Source organism: Marmota marmota, unplaced genomic scaffold (assembly GCF_001458135.2).
Source record: "Marmota marmota marmota unplaced genomic scaffold, marMar, whole genome shotgun sequence".
NCBI lineage: Eukaryota > Metazoa > Chordata > Mammalia > Rodentia > Sciuridae > Marmota > Marmota marmota.
Window position 1 is genome coordinate 17,969,826 of NW_026000016.1, and position 22,453 is coordinate 17,992,278.

Here is a 22,453-nt window from a genome sequence, read left to right on the forward strand (position 1 = left end):
GTTCTGCCAATCCATGAACAGGGTATATTTTTCCATCTTCTAAGATCTTCTTCTATTTCTCTCTTTAGGGTTCTGTAGTTTTCATTGTATAAGTCTTTCACCTCTTTTGATTTTGAAAGCATTCCTAAATATTACATTGATATAAATATAATCATAGTATCTGAGAGAATATTGCATTTGAAGCATAAATGAAAAATATAGGAAAGTGTTGAAATTCCACATTACAGTAATCTTTAGGCTGTTATTCATTTGAGGTAATAGTGTATCAATTTGAACAATTTTTTTCAAAGACTATTTGATTTAGAATTATGAAAAGTATTCTTGTTATCCTTTAAACTTTTTCATCTCTTAATGAGAAACAATAAAATTTATAATCAAAAAAGATTTTTCAGAGCTGGAAATAAATAATAAACTTTATATGTTTACATTTTCTTATAAAGTTTTCCTATGGAAAAATCTGATATGACATCAGAAGAGCAATATTTTTAACTTATTTATTTTGATTTTGTGGATAGTTAAAGTATCTTATTTGAGATGCCTATTTTTCTCTTGTTTATTAAATTGTTTTAGTGTGGTTTTTATATTTACTCTTATTTTTCACATTTAGTTTTATTTCTACACATGGGGATGCTGCAGTAGCAACACTGTAATTAGTAGTAATCAATGTGAACAAAGTTAATTTTTATTTTAATGTAGTAGCAGTTGAAATATTCTATTGGAAAACATTAATATTTTCAATTGAATTATTCTACTGAAAAGTACTGATAGCTTTAATATAAAGATATAAAATAAATAAATCCCAAAATATAGTAATATCATGTGAAACTGATGGCTTGGTTTAATTTAACATGAATCCTAGAGGCTTAATATTAATTGTCTTAAAAGACAATTTCCACTCTAAATTTTTACAAGAACTAAACTGGTGGCAATGATTTCTGTTATTTATTATAGTCTAGATGATTAAAAGTTTGAGGGGGGAATGATATGATATATTGCATCTATATTATATCTGCTTTTATATCAAAATAATAGGGACTCAGTTTATATTTTAATAACAATGTAACACAGTGAGAAGGGTGAAACAAATTGATTATTGTACATATATTTGTATATAAATGTGTGTATGCACGTAAATCGATATGTATGCGTGCATATGTATATATTGACTATTTGGAATGTGTGTATATATGTGTGTGTCTATAAAATGCACATAGTAGGCATATAGCATGTATGCAAAAACATTTGTTGTGTTTAACTGAGGGCTTGGGAAGGAAATTTTTTCCTTAAGAGAAGGAATTTTTAAGGAAATAAATTAATAGTTTGCTTTCCTAAATTGGAATCATTATATATTTGCATTGGATGATTTTCTCAGTTGACGATAAAACTTGTTTCATATGGTGACAAAAGTCAACAACTGAAATGGAACTCCCTTTATGACTCTGTGATATGTTTCCTGATTTGGAGGTAACTATGCATTGCTTTTCTTTAGTAACTTTTATCAACCACCTTTTGTACTTATTAGATTGTTCCTCTTATGAGAGAAAAAAAGAATATAAAACAATGTTTTAACCTTTGAAAACACAGTTCTTTTTAGATGGGGATGCCCCACCAGAAAACAGAATTTCCTATTTCTATTATAGTTCATTTTAAGAGAAACCACTCCAGATTTACTTTTCTTTTTAGTGTAGTTACTGTAGCAAAGTTATGTAACCTTTTGTTTTGTTTTGTTTTTAAACAGGACATAAATTTAAAGTTGCTATTAAAAAAAAAAAGAATTGTGTTAATGTGTTAGCAAACACAAAGCTACCTTTGCATCAGTGACTTTCACATTGCAAACAGTGGGGTTGTCTTTACTAGCCACCTCCTGCTGCCTCTCTGCCAAAGGATTATGGCTGGCCCATTCCCAGGGAAAAGTGGGAGGAGTCACAGTTTCTTCTTGGCTCATTTTTTTAAACTAATGTTCCAAAGGTTACAATTATATAGCATAAGTTAATTTAAATATATTGCATATGGTTCATTTATGCACATATGACAAATTATGTATAATATATATTTTAACATCTGTATATTTAGATGTTATGTATAAGTATATGTATGTAAAATTAATTTTATATATTAGCGTTTTAAGTAGAAAAGGGTTTCTCCTTTTATGAAATTGGAATGTTGAGTACATTTCCAACATAAATTTCCTACTAGAAAGTGGGAACCCAGATTGTTATTTGTTTTGAGCCTTGTTTTGTTTTAAGTTGTAACATCGAGAGTTCCTTTATATGTACACCAAGCAAAGGAATTGTATTAATATCTTTTTAGTTGTATCTTCTACACAAACATAAAAACTACCATATTTAAATATTTCAATATAGTATTAAAAATATAAAATACTATATTTTATGGCATGCAAAGAAGATTAGATTCCACAGGATTACCAACTTTGTCAAATAAGTACCTGCCAGATATCCAAAGTACTTTGAGTTTATTGATTCCATTAACATGGTTCTTGTGACATAGTTATGAACAAAATGTAGAAATGTTCTCTTGGACGGTAGTTCAATAGGTGGATTTGTAAGTGATTGAGCAACATGCCCAAGACATATTTACTTGTAGAATGTTAATATTTACTTATAGTAGTCCTCCAGTAATCAGGTGTCAGCAATGCACTCAACTTGCAGCTGGGGGTTGGGGGTGTTAGGAAGCTGTTATCTTTGCCATTTAGCAGACTCTTGACGTTTATAGAGACAAATACCAAGAGTTTCACAAGCATTAAAAAAGCAATTCATTCTTCCCATTAAATGTAGTGAAGAAAAACTGATCCCTTTAACCTCTAGGATGTTTATAAATGTAGAACAAAAATTATTGGTGAGGCTGTTGAGATAATTCCTACTACTAAAATAAACAGTATATTTCATTATAGTAGAGTTTCATCTCAGGAGCTTCTAAATTCAGCTTGAAAAGTAAATATTCTATATGATCAAAATAACTATAAAAATCTCATAAATTGCTCATAATTTAATAGTCTCAATGGATTTCCATGGGTTGATCTTTTTCTGTATTTGGTGCCATGAATTCCTGCCACATTAGAGTATTCATACAGTCTCAAATTTTAAATTCACATAGCTTTACTTCTATGGTTGGGATATATTGCTTTTTTTTTTTTTAAGAGAGAGGAGAGAGAGAGAGAGAGAATTTTTTTAATATTTATTTTCTAGCTATTGGTGGACACAACACACAACATCTTTGTTTATATGTGGTGCTGAGGATCGAACCCTGGCTGCACGCATGCCAGGCGAGCACGCTACCGCTTGAGCCTCATCCCCAGCCCCTATATTGCTTTTTATTTAGACTGTAATCATATAAACAAGTTGGCTTATATTTAGGGATCCTTTGGTATAAAAAAATTATACCTGCTTCTTAGATGAAGTTATGTATGGTTTTGTAGAATGTTCCTCCCATGAGAAGTATGCATGTATTGTGGAATCTACTAACCAAGGGCTTAGTAGATTCACATCCCAGTTAAAACCCACTAACTAAGTTGAATAATGAACAAAGTCACCTAATCTTTCATTTCCCTTTTACTATTACTCACTATTACTCCAGTATTCCTATAGTAGTAACATTAATTAGGAACCATCTGAATCTAGAATAAGAATGAATGAAGGTTGAAATGTATAACATAGCAGGGTGATATGAGGTTGTATCCACTGAGGACCATAGGCATCAAACTCTAGAGCAAAACAGGGAGCTTTAAAGTAGAGAACAAAGGACTCAACCTGGGCAAGAGGTAAGTGTGTTTCTGAAGTGATGGGTGGCTGTCTTTTTATAATTCTGCTCTTGATGAATTTTCTGGTATTGAACCAAGGCAATATCTATTCTCAGATAATTCTAAAACTCCACATTGTTGATAGTTGATAAATGGTGTGATCAACAGTTAGGAGATTTATAAATTAGACTCCTTTATTATTTTAAGAATTTTCCATTCATTTCAACATCGTCTTCTTTAATGTCAATTTTAATCCACAATTTTGGGTCACCCTTATCCATTTTAATCCAGTTATCCCCATCACTTTTAGCCATGTTCATAATACCTTATCAATTCTTTTGCAGTGCATCATTTGAAAACTTTATCACTTTTTTTCTTTTATAGTTTTTCAACAATCACATCTCATTTAAGCTTTTAGCTCACCTAGGGTTATGTTAATGTTCCTTTACATTGCCAACAATACTAAAACATCAACAGACAAAAAAAGTCAAGATTGCTGAATCTGTGGTGTTTACAGTGTAAGTGTCTAAGCATCCAATGCCTGGAATATTGTTCATATTTTCCCCTTTTGGTTATAATAGAATTAAGGTCACCTCAGGGCACCTCTTTATTTTAAAGAAAAAAACCATGAAATTTATGAATGGCCTGATATTTTATCTGTGATAAAAACTTACATTCACAAGAATACCAAGCAAGCACTTTATCTGCCTGTAGCATGCATTGAACCAGTCCAAATGAGTAGAACTATCATCTGAACATGTAAACTGACCACAGAGCTGCACTCATTCTTATTTTTTGCCACTGAATCCCCCAGTATGACAGAACAGTGCTGTACACTTGGCTGAATCAAAAAGTCTGCCATATTGTAACAATATAAAATCAACTTCATATCAAATGTCTTCAATTCTTCTCTAGACACAGTTTTAGAAAGGCATTGTTTTCCTACAATAGTCCCATCTCATCTGTTTTGAACATGTGTTTTGACTGAGAGCTACTTTAACTATGAGTAAGTGCTTTTGATTTTAAGAGATCAGTTAATGCTACTTCTTTTAACATTATGCAAAGAAAACTATTTTTTAAATTCTTCAAAATGTATTTCCTCAGAGTATAGGTTGATTCAGTAGTTCTATTGGAAGCAATTAAAAAACTGCAGATTTTCACAAAAATGTAACATATTTGGGAAGACTAAAAGGTCAAGTTCCATGTTGACTCATGTTGGTATGGAGTCATGATATAAAAGATGTTGACTGTGAGACCTGAGGCTGACCTCCGGGATTTCTTCAAGTCACTAACCCTAAAGTATCATGCAGAAATGCTTCTTCAAAGTGAACCATGACCAGTGCTTTGCAATTGAAATCCTTGTGTTAAGTAGCACAATATTTGATCCAGACCATCTGAGTTATATTATTTCCCTATATCTCTATGTTATTTTGTGTCTTCTATCTATGGCAAATTGTAGACCACAACGTTTTAGAAAGAAGATGTCATGTCATTTCCTCTTTATTTTCTATTATATCAGTTTTGTTTAGGGAGAGAATATGGTATTGTGGAAGGATTATGGGACTTAAAATCAGCCTAACCCAGTTTTGAATCCCAGCTCTGACACTGTATAATCTTATATAAGTTACTTAACATCTGTGAGCTTCAGTTTTCTCATCTGTAAAACAGAAATAGGATCCTTATTTTTACAAGATTGTCATGAACAAAATGAGATTTTAAAATACAGAATTCAAGACAGTGCCTGGAATGTAGTTAAGTACTCAAAAATGATAGCCGATATCATTGTGTCTACTAGGCCCACAATAAAAACATATTAAATCAGTGTTGTATGCCATCAACAATGATAACTGTGAACAAGATTTCTAGAATGTTTATCTGCATCCTCCTCCATCTGCTACAGTTAGAGAGGATAATCGCTTTTGGTGATTTCTAAAATGACTACTACTTACAGTATTCTCCCCTGCTTCTACTTTGGCCAAGAGTCCAGTTTGAAAAGTCTTAGAAATAATTTTTTATAAGTTATACCAGTGATATCCAATAAGATTTTCTGTGATGATTAAAATAATTTTATACCTCTAATATCCAATATAGTAGCCATGATCATCATATGGCTACTTAAACTATGATTAATGCAACTGAAGAAACATATTCTTTTTTTAATAAGCTGAAATGTAAATAGTCACAGGTAGCTAATACATCTCTAGACAAAAAAATGATTTGATAAAAATCAATCTTAACATCTACAAATTAATTAAAGTGGATTTACAACTGGTGGGTTGTAAATTTTCAATGCTTACATTCTTTTTATTCACAGAGGACATGATAGAAACTGTTGTTTCTTTCCCAAATGATAGATTATTATGAATCATTTTTCAGTATCATATCCTACCTTACTTTTAAAAATATATTCTATTAAAATATATTCTATTAAATTCTATTAAAATTGGTTTCTGAGTGATAAATTTACATTATCAGAATTTTTCAGCTTCAAAATCACAAGTTCTTTCTTCTAATCGTGCAAGGACTTTTGGGTTCCAGTCTTCTTAAACTGCCTTAATTTTTTCTTCTATCCTCATTCCCATCTTCTCTCATATAAATAAATCACCCTCTATTAAAATTGGTAAACAATTTTTAAGTCACATAATATTTAGTAGTAGGGATGAATAACTACTCTTGGAGTCTTGTAATTCTTGCTATGCTTCTTTTGCTTTCCAGGCAAAGTTATCCTTTAGATTTAAGGTAATAAATAATTTTTCAAGTGACTTTTACAGTTATTTCTTTGGATATTTATTCCTAGGAAGTAAAGAGAAATGTATAATAGACATTCTCTTAATGAAACTCTTTCTTTCAATTTAGCTTATGTAAAAATACATATATTTTAAATCATACATAGTGCAGAATGCTTTTAAAATTGCAGGATTGTGGAATCAATTTTATAGATTGAAGCCAGAAACTTTTAAAGAAGAAGACTAGAATAAGAACAAATAGAAACTATGAGTTCATCTCACATAGTAAGGATCAGTATTGTTTCGTGCATGAAATGCTTGTTGCATTTATACGTGTGTGTGTGTGTCTCTGAATAGTGATGAAAAATTGATTTCTTACAACTGAGCTTGGTAAAAAAAAATTGAAAGCCATTGCATAATTCATGTTATGGTCTGGTAGAATCAATAAAGATAAAAGATTTGGTTCAAAGCTTGTGTATACTTCTTTGGACAATCATTCAGTGTCTTTGACCTTCAATTTCTTATGTATATAAACAGGGAAACTTATATATTTCATGTAGTTGTTTCAAAGATCAAATATAATTCCAAGGTGATATGTAAGTTGTAACACTTCTATTGCTTTAAGATCAAAATTTTATATTGACCAAACCCAGTGACTTACATTAGCAATCATTTATACTCACGTTTATGAGCCTGCAAGACAACTGAGATTTGGCGGCTGTGTTTGCCTGCTTTAGGTCTTGGGTCATGGGTTATCTGGGCTATGGTTGAGTTTGGTTCCTTTCCATGTGTATTCTCTCTGTGGTCCAAGCTGAAGAGGCAACAGCTACAAGGCATGTTCCTCTTATAGAGAATTACCAGAATAGGAAAACAAAGCCAAACCATATACACATCTCTGACATCTGCTTACATTTTAGCCATGAAAATTCTATTGGCCAGTTGAAATCTTAGGACTAACCCCAAAGTCATTGCGGGAAAGATACAGAAAGATAGTGTATTCTGCCATCAGTGGAAGGGAAATACGAATAAATCCTTAGTGAACAGTAATCCAAACTACCCAAACTGAGTACATCCACACTTTTGTTCACTGCTTAATTTTCAAATATGAAAGTACAGTCAAGAATCATTATGTATTTGAGGAATCATCATGTATTTGAGGAAAGTCTACGACATAATAGAATGCCTAAAATAGACAAACAGGGAAGGAATAAAAGGTATCTTGCTTTGTTTTGACTGTGTTCCCCAAAAGTTTATGTTTTAGACCTTCCTTGATGCAGCAGTACTGGAATGTGGAGTTTAGTGGGAGGTGTTTGGGTGGGGGCTCTTCCCCCATGAAAAGATAAATGCTTTTCTCACATGAATTCTTGCTTTCATGGGACTGGACTAATTATTATAAGAGTGCTTTGATAAAAAAGCAAGTTGCCCCCTGTGTTCTCTCTCTCTTCTTGCACGCCCATTTGTCTTTCCACTTCTCACCATGAGCCCTAACCAGATGCTACTGTCCAATCTTGGATTTCCATCCAGAACCAAGAACCATAATAATCCCCTTATCTTTATAAATTATTTAGTTTTTTGTATACTATTTTAGCAACAGAAAATGAACTAAGACAAACCTGGAGGAAACAGAGTCAACATATGATAAGTAGAAATTTAAAATGCTGTAGATTCTAATAGGGAAGTAAGATATTCTATCCATAAAATAAAAATAGTATGCTATGTAAAAGGATCCGTAAAAACAAGAAATAGTAAATGGTAATGAAAAATATCGTATAATTTTCTTCTTAAATTGAATAGACAGTTGGGAAGATGAAGTAAGTGAAGTCTTAGATTCTAAAAGTTAGACTCCAAAGACAAAGAATTGAAAAATGTAAGTAAGTTAGATAATCCATCCAATAAGGCCAACAACTAATATCTAGAGTTATAGAAGAGGAAATATTAATGTTTATGGTATCAAAATTTAACTTTAGAATTGTAATACAAGATACTGTCTTCAAATTAAGGAAAATAAGCCTCTAGATTGACAAGGACCCATTGAAAACAACACATAAAGAATGAAAAAGAGCCTATTCCAGGGTCTAACACAGTAAAATTTTTTAAATCATGGGGAAAAAAAGATAACTATGGAAAAGTTTCTAGGAACAAAAAAGTATTAGGGATCAGAAAAATATAGTGCTTTTCAATTATAATATTAGAATCTTAAAGACAATGGAGTAGTTTCTTAAAAATCCTGAGTGAACATTAATTCAAATAGAACTTTATACTCAAGCCAAATTATTAAGTTTATCATATAATAACAGCATTTTGAAGCATACAAATATACCCCAAAATGTATTTTTTGCACTCTTTCTTATGAAAGCTATCTTGAGAATGTAGCTCAATCTCCCTCTACCATACATACACACACACATACACACACACACACATAACACTTGACACAAGCCAGAGATCAAAAAAGCTAGACATAAAGCATCAAGGATACATGAGGGATGGTTATAAAGGAACTTATAGTTTATCCTTATTTGATCATTTGAAAAAATATTATTGATACATATTTGGCAATACTGTTTGAATACTTTGGGGGCAAATATCAGTTACCTAGAAAAATAAACTATCAAAAATTTAGACAGTCAGGTATGATGACACATGCTTATAGTCCCAGCTACCTGGGAGACTGAGGGAAGAGAACAGTTGAGGCCAGGATTTTAAGGGCAGCCTAGGCAGCATAGCAAGACCCCTTCTCAAAATAAAACAAAAGACTAGGCAATTAATTTCAGAAATAATATAGGAAAATTAAAGTAATGCTCATCTTAGTAGTGAGCAAATTTTCCATAATCATAATGTAAATGAACTACTGACTAATGATTAACCAAAAATTTTATATGGGAGCATAAGTTGGATATGTAGGGTAGCTGGTATAAGAGAACTTAATTGTTCCTTTTTAAAAAAAATTTTTTTTTTTTTGAAACAGGGTTTCATTATGTTGTTGCCCAGGCTGGCCTCAAATTCCTAGACTTAAGGGGTCTTCCTGCCTCAGCTTTGTAGCTGGGACTACAAGCACATACTAAAATTAACTGTGTCACCTTTAATAGAGGAAATTGATGTATAATGTCTAATATTGCAAAATCAAAAAATAGCAATAGAAGCATGTCATTTAAAAATATAAAGAAAAATAACAGTTAATAATGTGCCATTGGAGATTAGGTTTGGAGATAGGTCAAAAGACACTGCTCTTCTTTGCTATGAAAAATTGAGTACTATTTAGCTCATGTTAGGTGCATTACTTTGGTAAGAAAAATTAATCAATAATAAAAATAAAGTCACATATGTCCATTATTAAGAAAAAACTTTCCACAGTGTGGAAGAATATTAACAGTAATCAATCTCCATTTCTTCATGTCCCATTCCTGGTACTCTTCTCCTAACCAAATTTAACAGTTCCTACTTTAAGCTGTTCTGGTGGCTATAGTCTTTTTTTTTTTTTTTTTTTTTTTTTTTTTTGAGGTACTGGGGCTTGAACCCATATCCTGTACATGCTAGGTAAGGGCTTTACCAATAAGCTATGTCTTCAGCCAATCTATTCATGATTTGAAGAATACCTTTTGGTAAGATACAGAGCTATCTGGACCTCCCTTGCCCAGTTGGCAAAAGGATAATGACGTAAAACTGCATTGTAGACATGCAGGTTAATAGTGTACTTTGAGAGTAACATACAGTTGGCCTATGACTGTTGTTGGTCTTTCATTCCTGAGCCACCATATATAGCCAAGGAAACAGCCCTGACCTAGTTGGGTGAGGCAAGGGGTTATCCTGCCAGTGGGAGCATGGCATTTCTGGCAAGAGATTTCTCTTCTAACTGTTGGAGTTGGTGCCATGGCAGATTTTCCTGACACAGGGAGTAAGTGTTGAGCCCTGGTCCAGCTGGTTAGATTATTTGTTGGTTTTTGATTATCTGCACCAATAAGCTGTTTTGCTGGCATGGATAATCAGAAGCAGGTAGTAATTTTCCATCTACCTAACAAAAATGCTTTTTGCAGTTTAAAATTATAATAGATAAAGTTTTCTTCATTTTTTACCAAAATAATGCTCTGTAGAGGAAACAAAGGAGAAATTTTATTGAATTAAATCAATGACTTATTAAGGATAGTCAGTTGGGAAGAGCATTTTTTCTACTTATCCTTTTGCCAGTCTTGAAAGATAATTTAAATAGGGAGAGAAATCAGTGGTAATAATGATACTAGCTGTCTCATATCTCTTATGTGTTCAGCACTCTGCTAAGTACTCGTCATCCCATTCAGTCTTCAGAGCATCTTTGGAGCTTGCTGCAGTTATCACTTTCATTTTCTGCTGAAGAATGTATGATATTTGAGCGACTTGTCTGAGGTCACAGAGCTAAAAAGTGTCAGAACTATGTCTGAGACCTGATTGTGTTGGCTCTTGGACCTATGTTCTTTATCTCTGACTGGATTTCAGTGTATCCTCTGACTTTTTATTAGATGAGAATAAGAAAGCAACTGATTTATACTTAAAACCTAGTTACCACTCTAAGGTATATATGTTACTTTTATTGCACAGTGGTTTCAAAACTTGTTGTATTTATTCTTTTTAAGAAAGCTTTGGGGCTGGGGATGTGGCTCAAGTGGTAGCGCGCTCGCCTGGCATGCGTGCGGCCCGGGTTCGATCCTCAGCACCACATACAAACAAAGATGTTGTGTCCACCGAAAAATAAATAAATAAATATTTAAAAAAAAAAAAAAAAAGAAAGAAAGCTTGGATTTTATGTTTTATATTTCTATCATTCTTTTTGTATCCTCTCCATTCAAAATTCTGAAGTCATCTTTGGTCTCTTTCTACATTCTGCCTTTCCATTTTTTTTCCCCCATAAAATCACCATGTTCTCTTCAAATTTGTGTTTAAAGTCTACTTTTTCTGTCTGGAATATTAGAACTATCTCTTCATGGCCTCCCTTCTACCATTACTTGCCACCTTAAACTGATCATAGATATTGATCCAATTTGTAAGTGCAGCTTTTTTCATATTGCATACCTTTTCTTTTTTTGTGTACTGGAGATTGAAGCCAGGGTCACCTTACCACTGAGCTATACCCCTACGTCCTTTTTATTTTTTATTTTGATACAATGGCTTCCTAAGTTGCTGAGTCTGTCCTTGTACTTGTGATCTTCCTGCCTCAGCCTCCCTAGTCACTGGGATTATGGGTGTGTGCCACTATACCCAGCAGTATTTCCTATTATTTATAAGAAAACTATAGCTCTACTAATCTCTTCTTCAACACCTTTCGTAATATGATGTAAGCTTTCATTCCATGAGTTTTTGTACCCTTACTTTTTCACTTTTCTTGTCCATGCAAATTTATCCCTCATTTGGCATGAATTTTCTTTATAATTCATTTGTCATTGTCTCTATGACTTGTATTTTGATATTTTGTGTATACATGTCTCATTTATCCATGTTAAATCATGTGTATAGAAATTGATACTGAGTTCATCATAGTATTTAGCACAGTTTCTTGTAAATAGAACTGTGTAAAAAAATTAATGATGGACTTCTGAAGTTTTAAAGTCAACATGTGATTCAGATTTTATACTTCTTTGCTTTTGTTAATTCCATTTAGGCAAGTAAAACTTAATAGACTTTTCCATTATGTTTTCATATCTTTAATTATATTTAATTATGAGATTAGAAATGTATTAGTATTAACTTAAATAATTTAAAATATTTTAAAGAAATAAATCAATTTTATTTAGTATTCTGGTCTGAAAGATATAGGAAATCTACCCTGGATGAAAGTGACACATTCATTATTACATAGGTTTTTTAAAAAAACAATATTTGAGAACTTGTAATAAGTGATTGTTGGTAATGTGTAGTTTTGATGGGGATAAACTGAATACAGTATTACAAATGTAAGAAAAAATATAATGAATTGTTTAGTTTATCTTATATAATATATTATAGTGGGAGATCATTCAGAATAATGAGTAATGACATAAATTTTTTTAAATATATTTAAACAGTAAGTTTAAAATACTCTGCTTAAGCATAATTTTGTTTTCCAAAAGGACATTTTTTGTATGTATCAGAATTACTCCTTGCTCTCTGCTGAACTTGAAAATGTTTCTGCTCTTTTTTTTTTAACTTTGTTTTGTTGTAATACAGACTAAATATTTTTAAATGTTCAGCTCTATTTTCTTTTCCTTAATTTTATAGCTGCTCTGTGATAAATATTTCTACTTAAATTTGTAAATTACTTTAAACTGTGTTCTATTTAAGATATTTCTGCTTGGAAATATTTGAGTTTTAAAGATAATTTATTCATGAAACCAAACAATAAGCTATATAAATTGTCATATATTTATATGTTCATTTAGTAGTCTTAAGAATGTTTGGTTGTGTTTTTAAATGCAAATTTTATTGTAATATTATTTTAGCTCTGAAATTTCATATTCTTGTAAGCCAAAGGTTCTCATGCTGAATTATTTTTTCCAAATAATATTCAGTATTATAATGATGCCTTCTTCTATACTTCATGTTTTCCTAAAAGATACCTAAAATATTTTTATATTTAATTTGTTTTTTATAACATCTAAATGAAACCATCAATCTATCTTTCACAGTAAAAAGTCACTTATCCGATATAAATTACGACATGTATCTGATCAAATCTCTTAGACAAAAATGTTACATTTTAAAGATTGTGAATTTTTAAGTTCCAATGACTTTTTAAAGGGAACAAGCTTTAGAATGAAAATGCTGATTATTCATCTTGACTACTCTTATTTAATAATTTCATTTTAAGAATCAATCTTAATGTTACAATCCAAAAAAACCTCACTAATGTGCATTTTTGGATGTGCATATTTCCTTTGTCATAAAACAGAAGCTAGCCTAAATTTTCTAATAATTTTTCATCACATTAAAATTCATGGTAAAAATAAAAATGATCTAATTTTGAAGTCAAGTGCATATATTTGATATAGATGCTTCCCCCCACCCTTTCTCTCTACCTAAGGAAATAGAGAAATTGAGACTAGAACTGAGTGAAAGCAAGCAGCACATGGAACAGGAGCAGCAGAAGGCAGCCCGGGCCAGAGAGGAGTGCCTGAAACTAACAGAACTGCTGGGCGAATCCGAGCACCAACTGCACCTCACCAGGTACTCCCTAATCCCATTACGCACCCCAGCACTGATTTCATTCCACTGATTTTTGCCACAGGCTTCCAAACAGTTGTTAGAGTTAGTCTTAGTCATTCAATTCACACACAGCTTTCAAGCATATTAAGAAAAGTGGAGATGTGGTAAGTAAAACACCCAGACATGTGAATGATAAGTGTGGCAGGGATTTACTGATAGATTACAAAACCTTTCATTTACCATGCTCAAATATTTAAGTGATTCTCTATCAATACAAGCAAAATGACATTTTTTTCTACCACCACCACTCCTCTCCTGTTAATCCTGTGTCTAATAAAAATGTTGAAATGAAGTATCTGAGGAATATGTTTAGGAAAATAATGAGATACTGTCAGTAGTGAAAGGCACCGAGCATAAGAAATCCTAAGATGCAAATTGAAATGGAGCTGATACAAAATAAGGATCTGCATCTTAAAGAGGTGTAAATTTAGAGATGCTATCGATTGGCACTATTCATGGTCAAATCATTATTGAGATCATATTTACACCATTGAAGTTTCAAATTGCATTGTTTCCACCATGAAATTTGCAATGTGATCATCATTGTTGTAAACTTTAGTAAACATATAGCTCAGCCCTAGATTAAAATAAAACTCTCTAGGTTGCAAGCATTGAGAATTTGCTGTATTGGAAGCACACAAACACATGCACATACATAAATACACAAAGGGAAAAATTCAAATATAGTCGATATATCACTTTACCATGTAAGTGGTTTCTTCTCACTTTGAGTTTTAGTACAGTTTTTCAGTTTTCAGATCAAGCCTTTGGGTTTATTCATTCTTAGAGTTTTTCAGTTTGCAGAGAGAATTTTGTCTAAATACACATGTAAGTTTATGATATTTGATTTAGTTTATAAAATAGAAAAACACTGGTCTTCCAATTATAGTACTGTGTTGAATTTAAACTATGAAAGGGGACTGATCCCTTTTACATTAAATATGACAATGTAATTCTGAGCACGGTATGATAACAGATGGAGAAAAGCACCACTTGAACAGCCTGCATTTGGAGAAAAAATATTCTAGAGGTTGGTGAACCTCCCAAAGTTTTGGGTTAGTGTTAAGATGCCTCCAGTTCTGTTAAAATCAAACTTTGTTAAAAACATTTTGTTATGATAATAATCCAAATGTTTGACACTTCCCTATTTAAACAGTGAAAAGAAAAAGATGAAAGAAAGAGATAAAAAAATCATTTATACATGTAAAAAAAATTCAATAGATATAACACTTTTCTGAGTAAACATTGCTTAATACTACAGAATAGTTTCTTTTAATGCCTATTATCACTGTGAAACTGAGAACATAATATTAACATAATACCTATAGCTATTTAATCTTAGAAGTTTCAGAATTTACTTCATCATGATAATGTAGATATCTATTCTTTTCTGTCAGACTTCAACTGAGAACCAACCATTTTTGTGCTAAGCACTACTGACCCACAGAAATAGGACAGCTTTTAATGTCTCAGTGTAGCTCAGCTTCAGTAAATAAATATTAATGCTAGTTTTGCCCCTTTTGCCATTCTCTCTTATTCAGAGAGTTAATTTCTGAAGTCAAAATCTGTAGAGAGGTTTTCTGAGCAGTATCAATTTGTACTGTTTGACAAGATCAATTTCTTCCAAGTAGAGCATATTAAGATGCAGCAACTGCTGAAAATGGACGAGTGGTAACTAATTCCTTTGTTCTTAAGAAAAAGTGTTTTGCTTTGGTTCTGTAGAAAGCTTTTTTTTTCCCTGTTGTGCTGTATTTACACTATTTCTACAAAAATTTAAACCTAGTTTTATAGGAAATAAAACACAGTTACTGATTTTCTAAGTGCAATACTCTTTTTTGTAAGCATTTCGTATTTAATGTTCATGGTTTGTAAAATCTATATTTATAAATTTAAAGATGACAGTTAAAATGTAAGGGATTGTACATATCTCTCCTTAGAACTGAAAATATAACTTTGTTGTTGGGTTAAATATTTTTGAAATGCTTTTTTTGTTTTCTTAAAGAGTTTGCTAGACCTCAACATTCTTTATTGATTCAGCATACCTAGGTGTGTAAATGAGAACCATTGCATCTTTTTTCTTCAGTGTGGACCAGCTGAAATATATAACTCCCACACAAATAGTCAGTTTCAAACATTTTAAATGGCATATTCTAAACAAAGTTTAAAATTGAATATGAAAACCACATTAGAAAATAATGGTGAAATAAGAATCCAAATTTTTAGAGGCAAAAAAAATTTTTTAAACTGAAGTAGAAATCTCTACATCACTCTGAAAGAAAAACAGTCTTCTACTCTTTCAGTGTTTCTCCTTATGTAAGCTTAAATTGGATTTTAAAGGGGAAGATGGAAATTTAGCATTTATTGCAGGACCCAATAGGTGAGTATAATTTTCACTTAATTTATAATATTTATTAAGCATCTATGATCTTATAAGTACTCTTGGCCTAAAGAGAATAAGAAGACTCAGTTTCTACCCTTACATTGCTCACATTCAATGAAAGGAGGCAGTTCATAATGCATTTATAACAGAGTGTGACAACAGTGAAATTCTAGAAGTAAAGATTACCACGTGAACATGTAGAAAAGAGAATTGACTTTTTCTGCATTGGAAGTAGGTGATAATCAGGGAAAGCTGATAATGAAAGGTGATAGGAAGGGGAAGATGTTTGGTAACAATCTTGATAAATAAGTTCATGGGTAGAAATTCTCAAGGTGAAAAATGGTGAGGTGAATGTCACAGATAGAGGAATCTATATATGCAAAGACATGAAGATGGGAGAGAACATAAATTCTATAATCAGTGTAGGTGTTTGATAAGAGATAAGACTGAAAAGGAAATCAGTGACAAGAGGTCTTGTAGGCTATGCTCTGAAGATTTGGCTATTCTAAGAGTAATTGATTGATTGTTCTTGATGCATTTTAAGCAGGTTGTTAATATGATCGACTTTTTGTGTTGTGATCCTGACTCAGACAGCAATGTGGAGAGTGACTTTGGAGAGTTGGTAAAAGGAAACAAGAAGATCAGTTAGGCTATGGTCAGCAGCTATACCCTTTGGGCCAAATTTCTGGACCATTATCTGTTTTTGTATGACCCATGCGCTAAGGATTGTTTTTATATTTTTTAATAGTTGGGGGGAAAATGAAAATAATGTGTTGTTCTGGGTGCAGTAGCATGCACCTGTAGTCCCAGCAGCTTCTTGGGAAGTTGAGTCAAGAGAATCACTCGAGCCTAGGAGTTTAAGGCCAGCCTGGACAACTTAGTGAGACTCCATCTTAAACAAACAACAAAAACAACAACTTTAAAAAAAAAAAAAACAGCATTTTCTAACACATTAAAAATAATACATCCATATATAAAGTTTTATTGAGACACAGGATTATTCATGATGTTTGATGTATGACACTACCACAGCAGAGTTGAGCCTGGTCCCCAAAGCCTAATAATTTACTGTCTGGTAATTTATAGAGAAAGTTAACCAGCCCCTCAGTTAGGAAGCTGTTTAGTTCAAGTAAGAAACAAAGAGAGCCTGACAGGTCCAAATATGTATCTTTAGAAGGTAACTGAAAGGCACTGTGAAACTACACTGGTTGAGGAAAAGATGTTTAACAGGTACTCAATTAGAATATAACTGCAATGGTCCAGGTAAAAGGAAAGGAAGCCATATTCAGGAGACATCTAGAGTAGCAGGTAGGAGAGGACAGAACTAAAGGTAACTATTTTTTCTGGCCTAGGTTGACTAGATGATTTTTTAATCCAACTAGGGAATTTGAAAGAGGTAGCAGAGGAAAATAATACATTTTATTTGGAAACTTGGGTGGAAATGTCCAATGTAGGTTTACACCAAACCTATAAGACTAGAGGCTTAGTTTATATACTTCTACTTAGAAGTATTAGTTGTAGCCAAGGAAGCAGGTTGAAAGCATATAAAGAGAACCCTTTTGTTGTTGTTGTTGTTGTTTGCTTTTCTTTCTTTTTTTTTATGAGATAATGGGGATGGAACTCAAGGCTTCAAATGTGCTAGACAAACACTGTACTATTGAACTACATCTCCTGCTGGAGAACCATGTTTTTAAAGTTATTAAAAAAGTGCCTGCAGATGAGGAGACTGAAATGGGGCCTTTCAGATATATAAGAAAAGAATAAAGAAGAATGATTCAAGGGATGCTTTGGTGAAATAACCAAATACTGTTAAAATCATATGCTAATTTTAGGGATGGTCCCCAGGTAGCCTAAGATTTAGGAAACCTTCATTACAGTGTCCTACCTAGGCATTCATTATCTTTGCATCTTTTTGATAGATTACTTTTCTCTTTAGACCTGCTACTTACCTGTAAAATGAAGCAAGAATAGATGATTTCTAAATTTCTTTTTAAACCTAATAGTCAATGATTCTAACAATGATTTAAAACAACCCATTCTTAAGTTCCTATTTCTGAATATGAGGTATTTAGATTGCTTGGGGTATCTTTTGTACAACGTATTTCCTTAGTTTGAACTTCAGCAAGATTTCAAGAAATGTCACTCATATCTACCACTCATGTGTGTCACTTAGCCTCTGCTGATTTCTCCAAAGAGCTCTGGGAGTAGGCTCCTTATACCCTTTCAGCCTCTTTCACTAACCACTGCCCAGTGAATATTCCTATGCTATTGCCTTGACTATAGGCCTACTCTCCAAACCTTTCATGGTGCCACACTATACCAGAAGGTCCAAATCACTGAGCATGGCATTTTAGGTCATCCCATAGACACCAACCTTCCTGCCTATTTCCTTCTTGCCAATAGTCTCATGTGCTGAATTTTAGCCAAATGTAAGCATATGCAGCTCCTCTTGTACTTGTGGACTTTTCTTTTGCTGTTCTCTATACCTAGAATCCCCTGTTGTCCTTCTCTGGACCTATTTTTACTTTTGTTTTTCCAAGAGCTTTCTGAAATTCTAATCTTTCTACCAAAGCCCTCCCTTATAACTCTTGCTGGAAGGGAACACGCTCCCTCTGAATCCTTCAGCCCACTTTGATGTTAATAATATATTCATCTTAGTATCTCCCTGGTACAGTGCTACACATAGTAGCTTTTGAAAAATAATTAAAGTAGTAGCTAACAGCAGTGACTGACATTTATAGGGCCCCAGTGTTGGGTTCCAGGAACTGAGCTATGTGCTTTTCATTTAGTCTTTCTAATAATTCTATTAGATGTAGACTTTTTTTTCTATTTTACAGTTGAGGCAACTAAGGCACAGTGAAGTAAAATGAGTCATCTAAGTTCACACAGCTGATATGTTATAGAAGCAGGTTTCAAACCCCAGTAATTTGCCTGCAAAGCATATCCCTTGTCCATTCGGCTGTAATTCTATGTAAATTACCAGGGAAATTGATTAATGTGATTGTTTCCAAAAAGACAACTGAGAAAATCAGTAATATAAATTTGTAATAGAAATGTGTTAGCTGGGTTGGGATTGTGGCTCAGTGGTAGAGTGCTCACCTAGCATGCACAAGGCACCGGGATCGATCCTCAGCACCACATAAAAATGTAAAATAAAGATATTGTATCCACCTAAAGCTTAATAATAAATATTTTAAAAAAAGAAATGTGTTAGCTGTTCCTTTATGCAGTGGTATAAATACATGTCAGTGAATTTTTGTGTTGGCTTAGGCTTTTTCTAAGAAACAGATTGCTTTGGCCCATTATTTGCCTTAATCATTTAATGTATTATAATACAATTGTCATTCTCATTTACTTCTTAATTTTTACCAAGAGGAAAAAAAAGTGAAAATTCCTTCATGTTTTTCTTTTTAACATGTCCCAACATCTTTGGAGCTGAAGGATTTGAATTTCTCTCACAAAACTTCAGTTTGCATACATGTGGTCAGGTTAATATATGATATAACCTGCTAAAGCAACCATTTCTGAAAGTCTATGTGATTGATATTAACTGCTTATGGAGGCAGATACTCTTTCAGATACCTATAATATCTGTATTGAAAAACATTTTTTCAAATCTTGCATACTTTTATTGTATCTGATCTGGAAGGAACTTCTGCAGGAAGCTGAGTTTTGTTTAATTATCAGAGGATTTAAAACTCTAATTGTCCTACTTGCAGAAGGGATATCAGAACTGCCATTAACCTGCAGGCTTCCTCTTCTTTCAGAATGACTACCTTTAACATTCTTATTTCTCCTTTACATGTTTTGGATGAGAATATACTTAAAAACTTCTCAGGGCAGGAATCTAAGTGGGGGGGGGGGACATAAAATGAGTATTATGCTGTGACCTACTTTTGTGATCCTAATAGGAAGATCTGACCTGTCACCTAGAGATATAGGAAATAAGTATTTATATCTTTTTGAAATGGAGAAAAGAGTACAGCAGAGTAGTCACAAGGCTATCCTGTTATGAGCAGATTAACTGGGGAGAGGTCATTAAGGCTTCCTTTCTAAAACATTCAGTACATTTAGCTTCCACATAGCAATTATAGTAAATTCCTTCATTCTCTCTCTCCCTCCCTCCCCTATTCCTCCCCCACCCCTCTTTCTTTCTTTTGTGGTTCAGAGGATGGAATCAAGGACCTTATGCATGCTAGGCAAGAGTTCTACCACAGAGCTATGCTCCTAGCCCTGTGAATACGCTCTTGAATTTAATTGTTTGCTGTCTCTGACTACCAGTATGAGTCAGGACTTTTTGGCTGAGGTATCAGAAACTCCCTGCAAAACTGGGAATTGATTTTTTTTTTTTTAATAATCAGACTCTGGAGAGTCCAGGTGTACCAGGCCTTAGGATTTCTTATACCAAAGACTCAAGTATGCTGTCAAATTATAATTTTCCATAGCAGAACTCCACTTCTGTCTGAATGTTGGCCCATTCTGTCAGATTCTTCTATACCATCCAGTCTGAAACTGAACATAGAGGAGATGCCTTTGATTTCAAACTATGAATGTGACTTCCTAGGTTCTCCACTTCCAATTTCAAGACCATCAGTTCCAGGATCACCTATTTCAAGCAATTGGAGCCACATACACACATGGCCTTTTGGATGCTGTGGCCAGCAGCCTCGGTGTACCATAGGGAGCAAGAGGACAATCAAACTAAGGCAGGGAAGGTACTCTTACTAGGGAAATGGTGTCAGGGTATCAGGTGTCTGTTCTTTTGCCTCTGTTGTTTTTAAAAATACAAATTCATGGCTGGCTGTGGTGGTAAATGTCTGTAATCCCAGCTATTCAGGAGACTGAGGCAGGAGATATGCCAAGTTAAAGACCAGCCTGGGCAACTTAGCAAGACACTGTTGTCTCAAAGTAAAAACTAAAAAGTCTGGAATTGTAGCTCAGTGGCTGAGTGCCCCTGGTTCAATCCCTAGTACCACCAAAAAAGAATCTTCTCTGTTCATGTTAACAGCCTGATATTCCCCATTACTAACATGTTTTGAGTTCACAGAGGCAAAGTTGGTCCTTCAAAGGTATACTTTGTTATTTTATTTAAAGAACTCTCTGAATATAAAAAGTGAGAGGTAAAGAATGCATAGATGGGGGCTGAGGTTGTGGCTCAGCGGTAGAGGGCTCACCTAGCATGTGTGAGGTGCTGGGTTCAATTCTCAGCACCACATAAAAGTAAATAAAATAAAGGCATTGTGTCCAACTACAACTAAAAATATTTTTAAAAAAGAATGCATAGATGAATATTGAACACTGTACCTAGTTCCCTACAGCAGTGCTATATGAGATATGGTTCATGACAGTTTAATCTGTGACAAGATAAGTGCAAAAGTTGAAACTAAGTATTTGGAAAGTTTCATATCAATTTTATTTTTTAAATTTTTTTAAATTTTATTTTTGGTGCTAGAGATTGAACCCAGGGCCATGATCATAGTAATCACACATTTTACCACCGAACAACACCTCTCAATCCTATATCTATTTTAAATCACAGCAATTCCCAAGCTTTATCAGTGAACCTTTCTTGAGGAGTACCTTTTTAGATTTTTCTAGTATATAATTAATTTGTATTGCATTTTACAAAACTGATGGTTTGCAAAGGATTAGAAGAAACAAATGAACAAACTGACCTTTGACTACAAGAAGTTTGAGAAGCTCTGCTTCTCAGTCCTAACATGGAGCCCTTATGGCTAAGGAAACTGAGTGATACAAGGTGAAGCTTGAAACCACACAGCAGGGAGGGAGGAGAGTAGGCTGGGCTTTAACTGGGTTCATCAGATGCCACAGTCACAAAGAAGTGTAAAAACATATTTCAAAGCTAGATGGAAAGACTTCTGGGGTTGTAAAATCTCAGTTCATGGGCCAGGAAGCAGGTCTTTTTAATCTCTGTGTCACCAGGATCAAGTATGGCATCAGGCATTTAGCAGGTTCTCTATAAATGTGGAATAAATTTGCCTCTGCTCTTCATTGTTGGGGAAAATTAAGAAGGATCTGCGCTCATCAATTAGTTTAGGTCAAAAAGCAAACTTTAGTTCTGTTCATTTGAAGAGGATAGTATAACATTAACATGTATTTTTGCTCTTCCACAGTGAACTTTCTTTTTTTTACCCCTGAGTTTTATTCAAGAATTTTTAGCCTAAAGTTTCCATTTAAAAGTTAAGCTTATTTTTTCTTGTACTCCTTTCATGAATAAATTAAGCAGAGAACGTGTCAAAAATAATTTTAAATGGATATATGTGCAACCAACATCTTCAAGGCTCAAAATAGATGGCCTTGGTGCTGTTATAAATTGCATCTTCTTTTCCTTCCCCCACTCAGTATCAGAGAAAACAGACT

The 22,453-nt window shown here is 33.3% G+C and overlaps 1 protein-coding gene across 19 annotated transcripts in view; it reads left to right on the forward strand.

Moving 5' to 3' along the window:
• Positions 1-22,453, forward strand: part of Sdccag8 (SHH signaling and ciliogenesis regulator SDCCAG8) — a 239,476-nt gene that overhangs the window by 98,948 nt on the left and 118,075 nt on the right. For all 19 annotated transcript variants that reach the window (XM_048809228.1, XM_048809230.1, XM_048809229.1 and 16 more), the window contains one exon: positions 13,511-13,653. In XM_048809228.1, the coding sequence (XP_048665185.1) occupies positions 13,511-13,653 (143 nt within the window). The remainder of the gene's footprint in view (positions 1-13,510; positions 13,654-22,453) is intronic.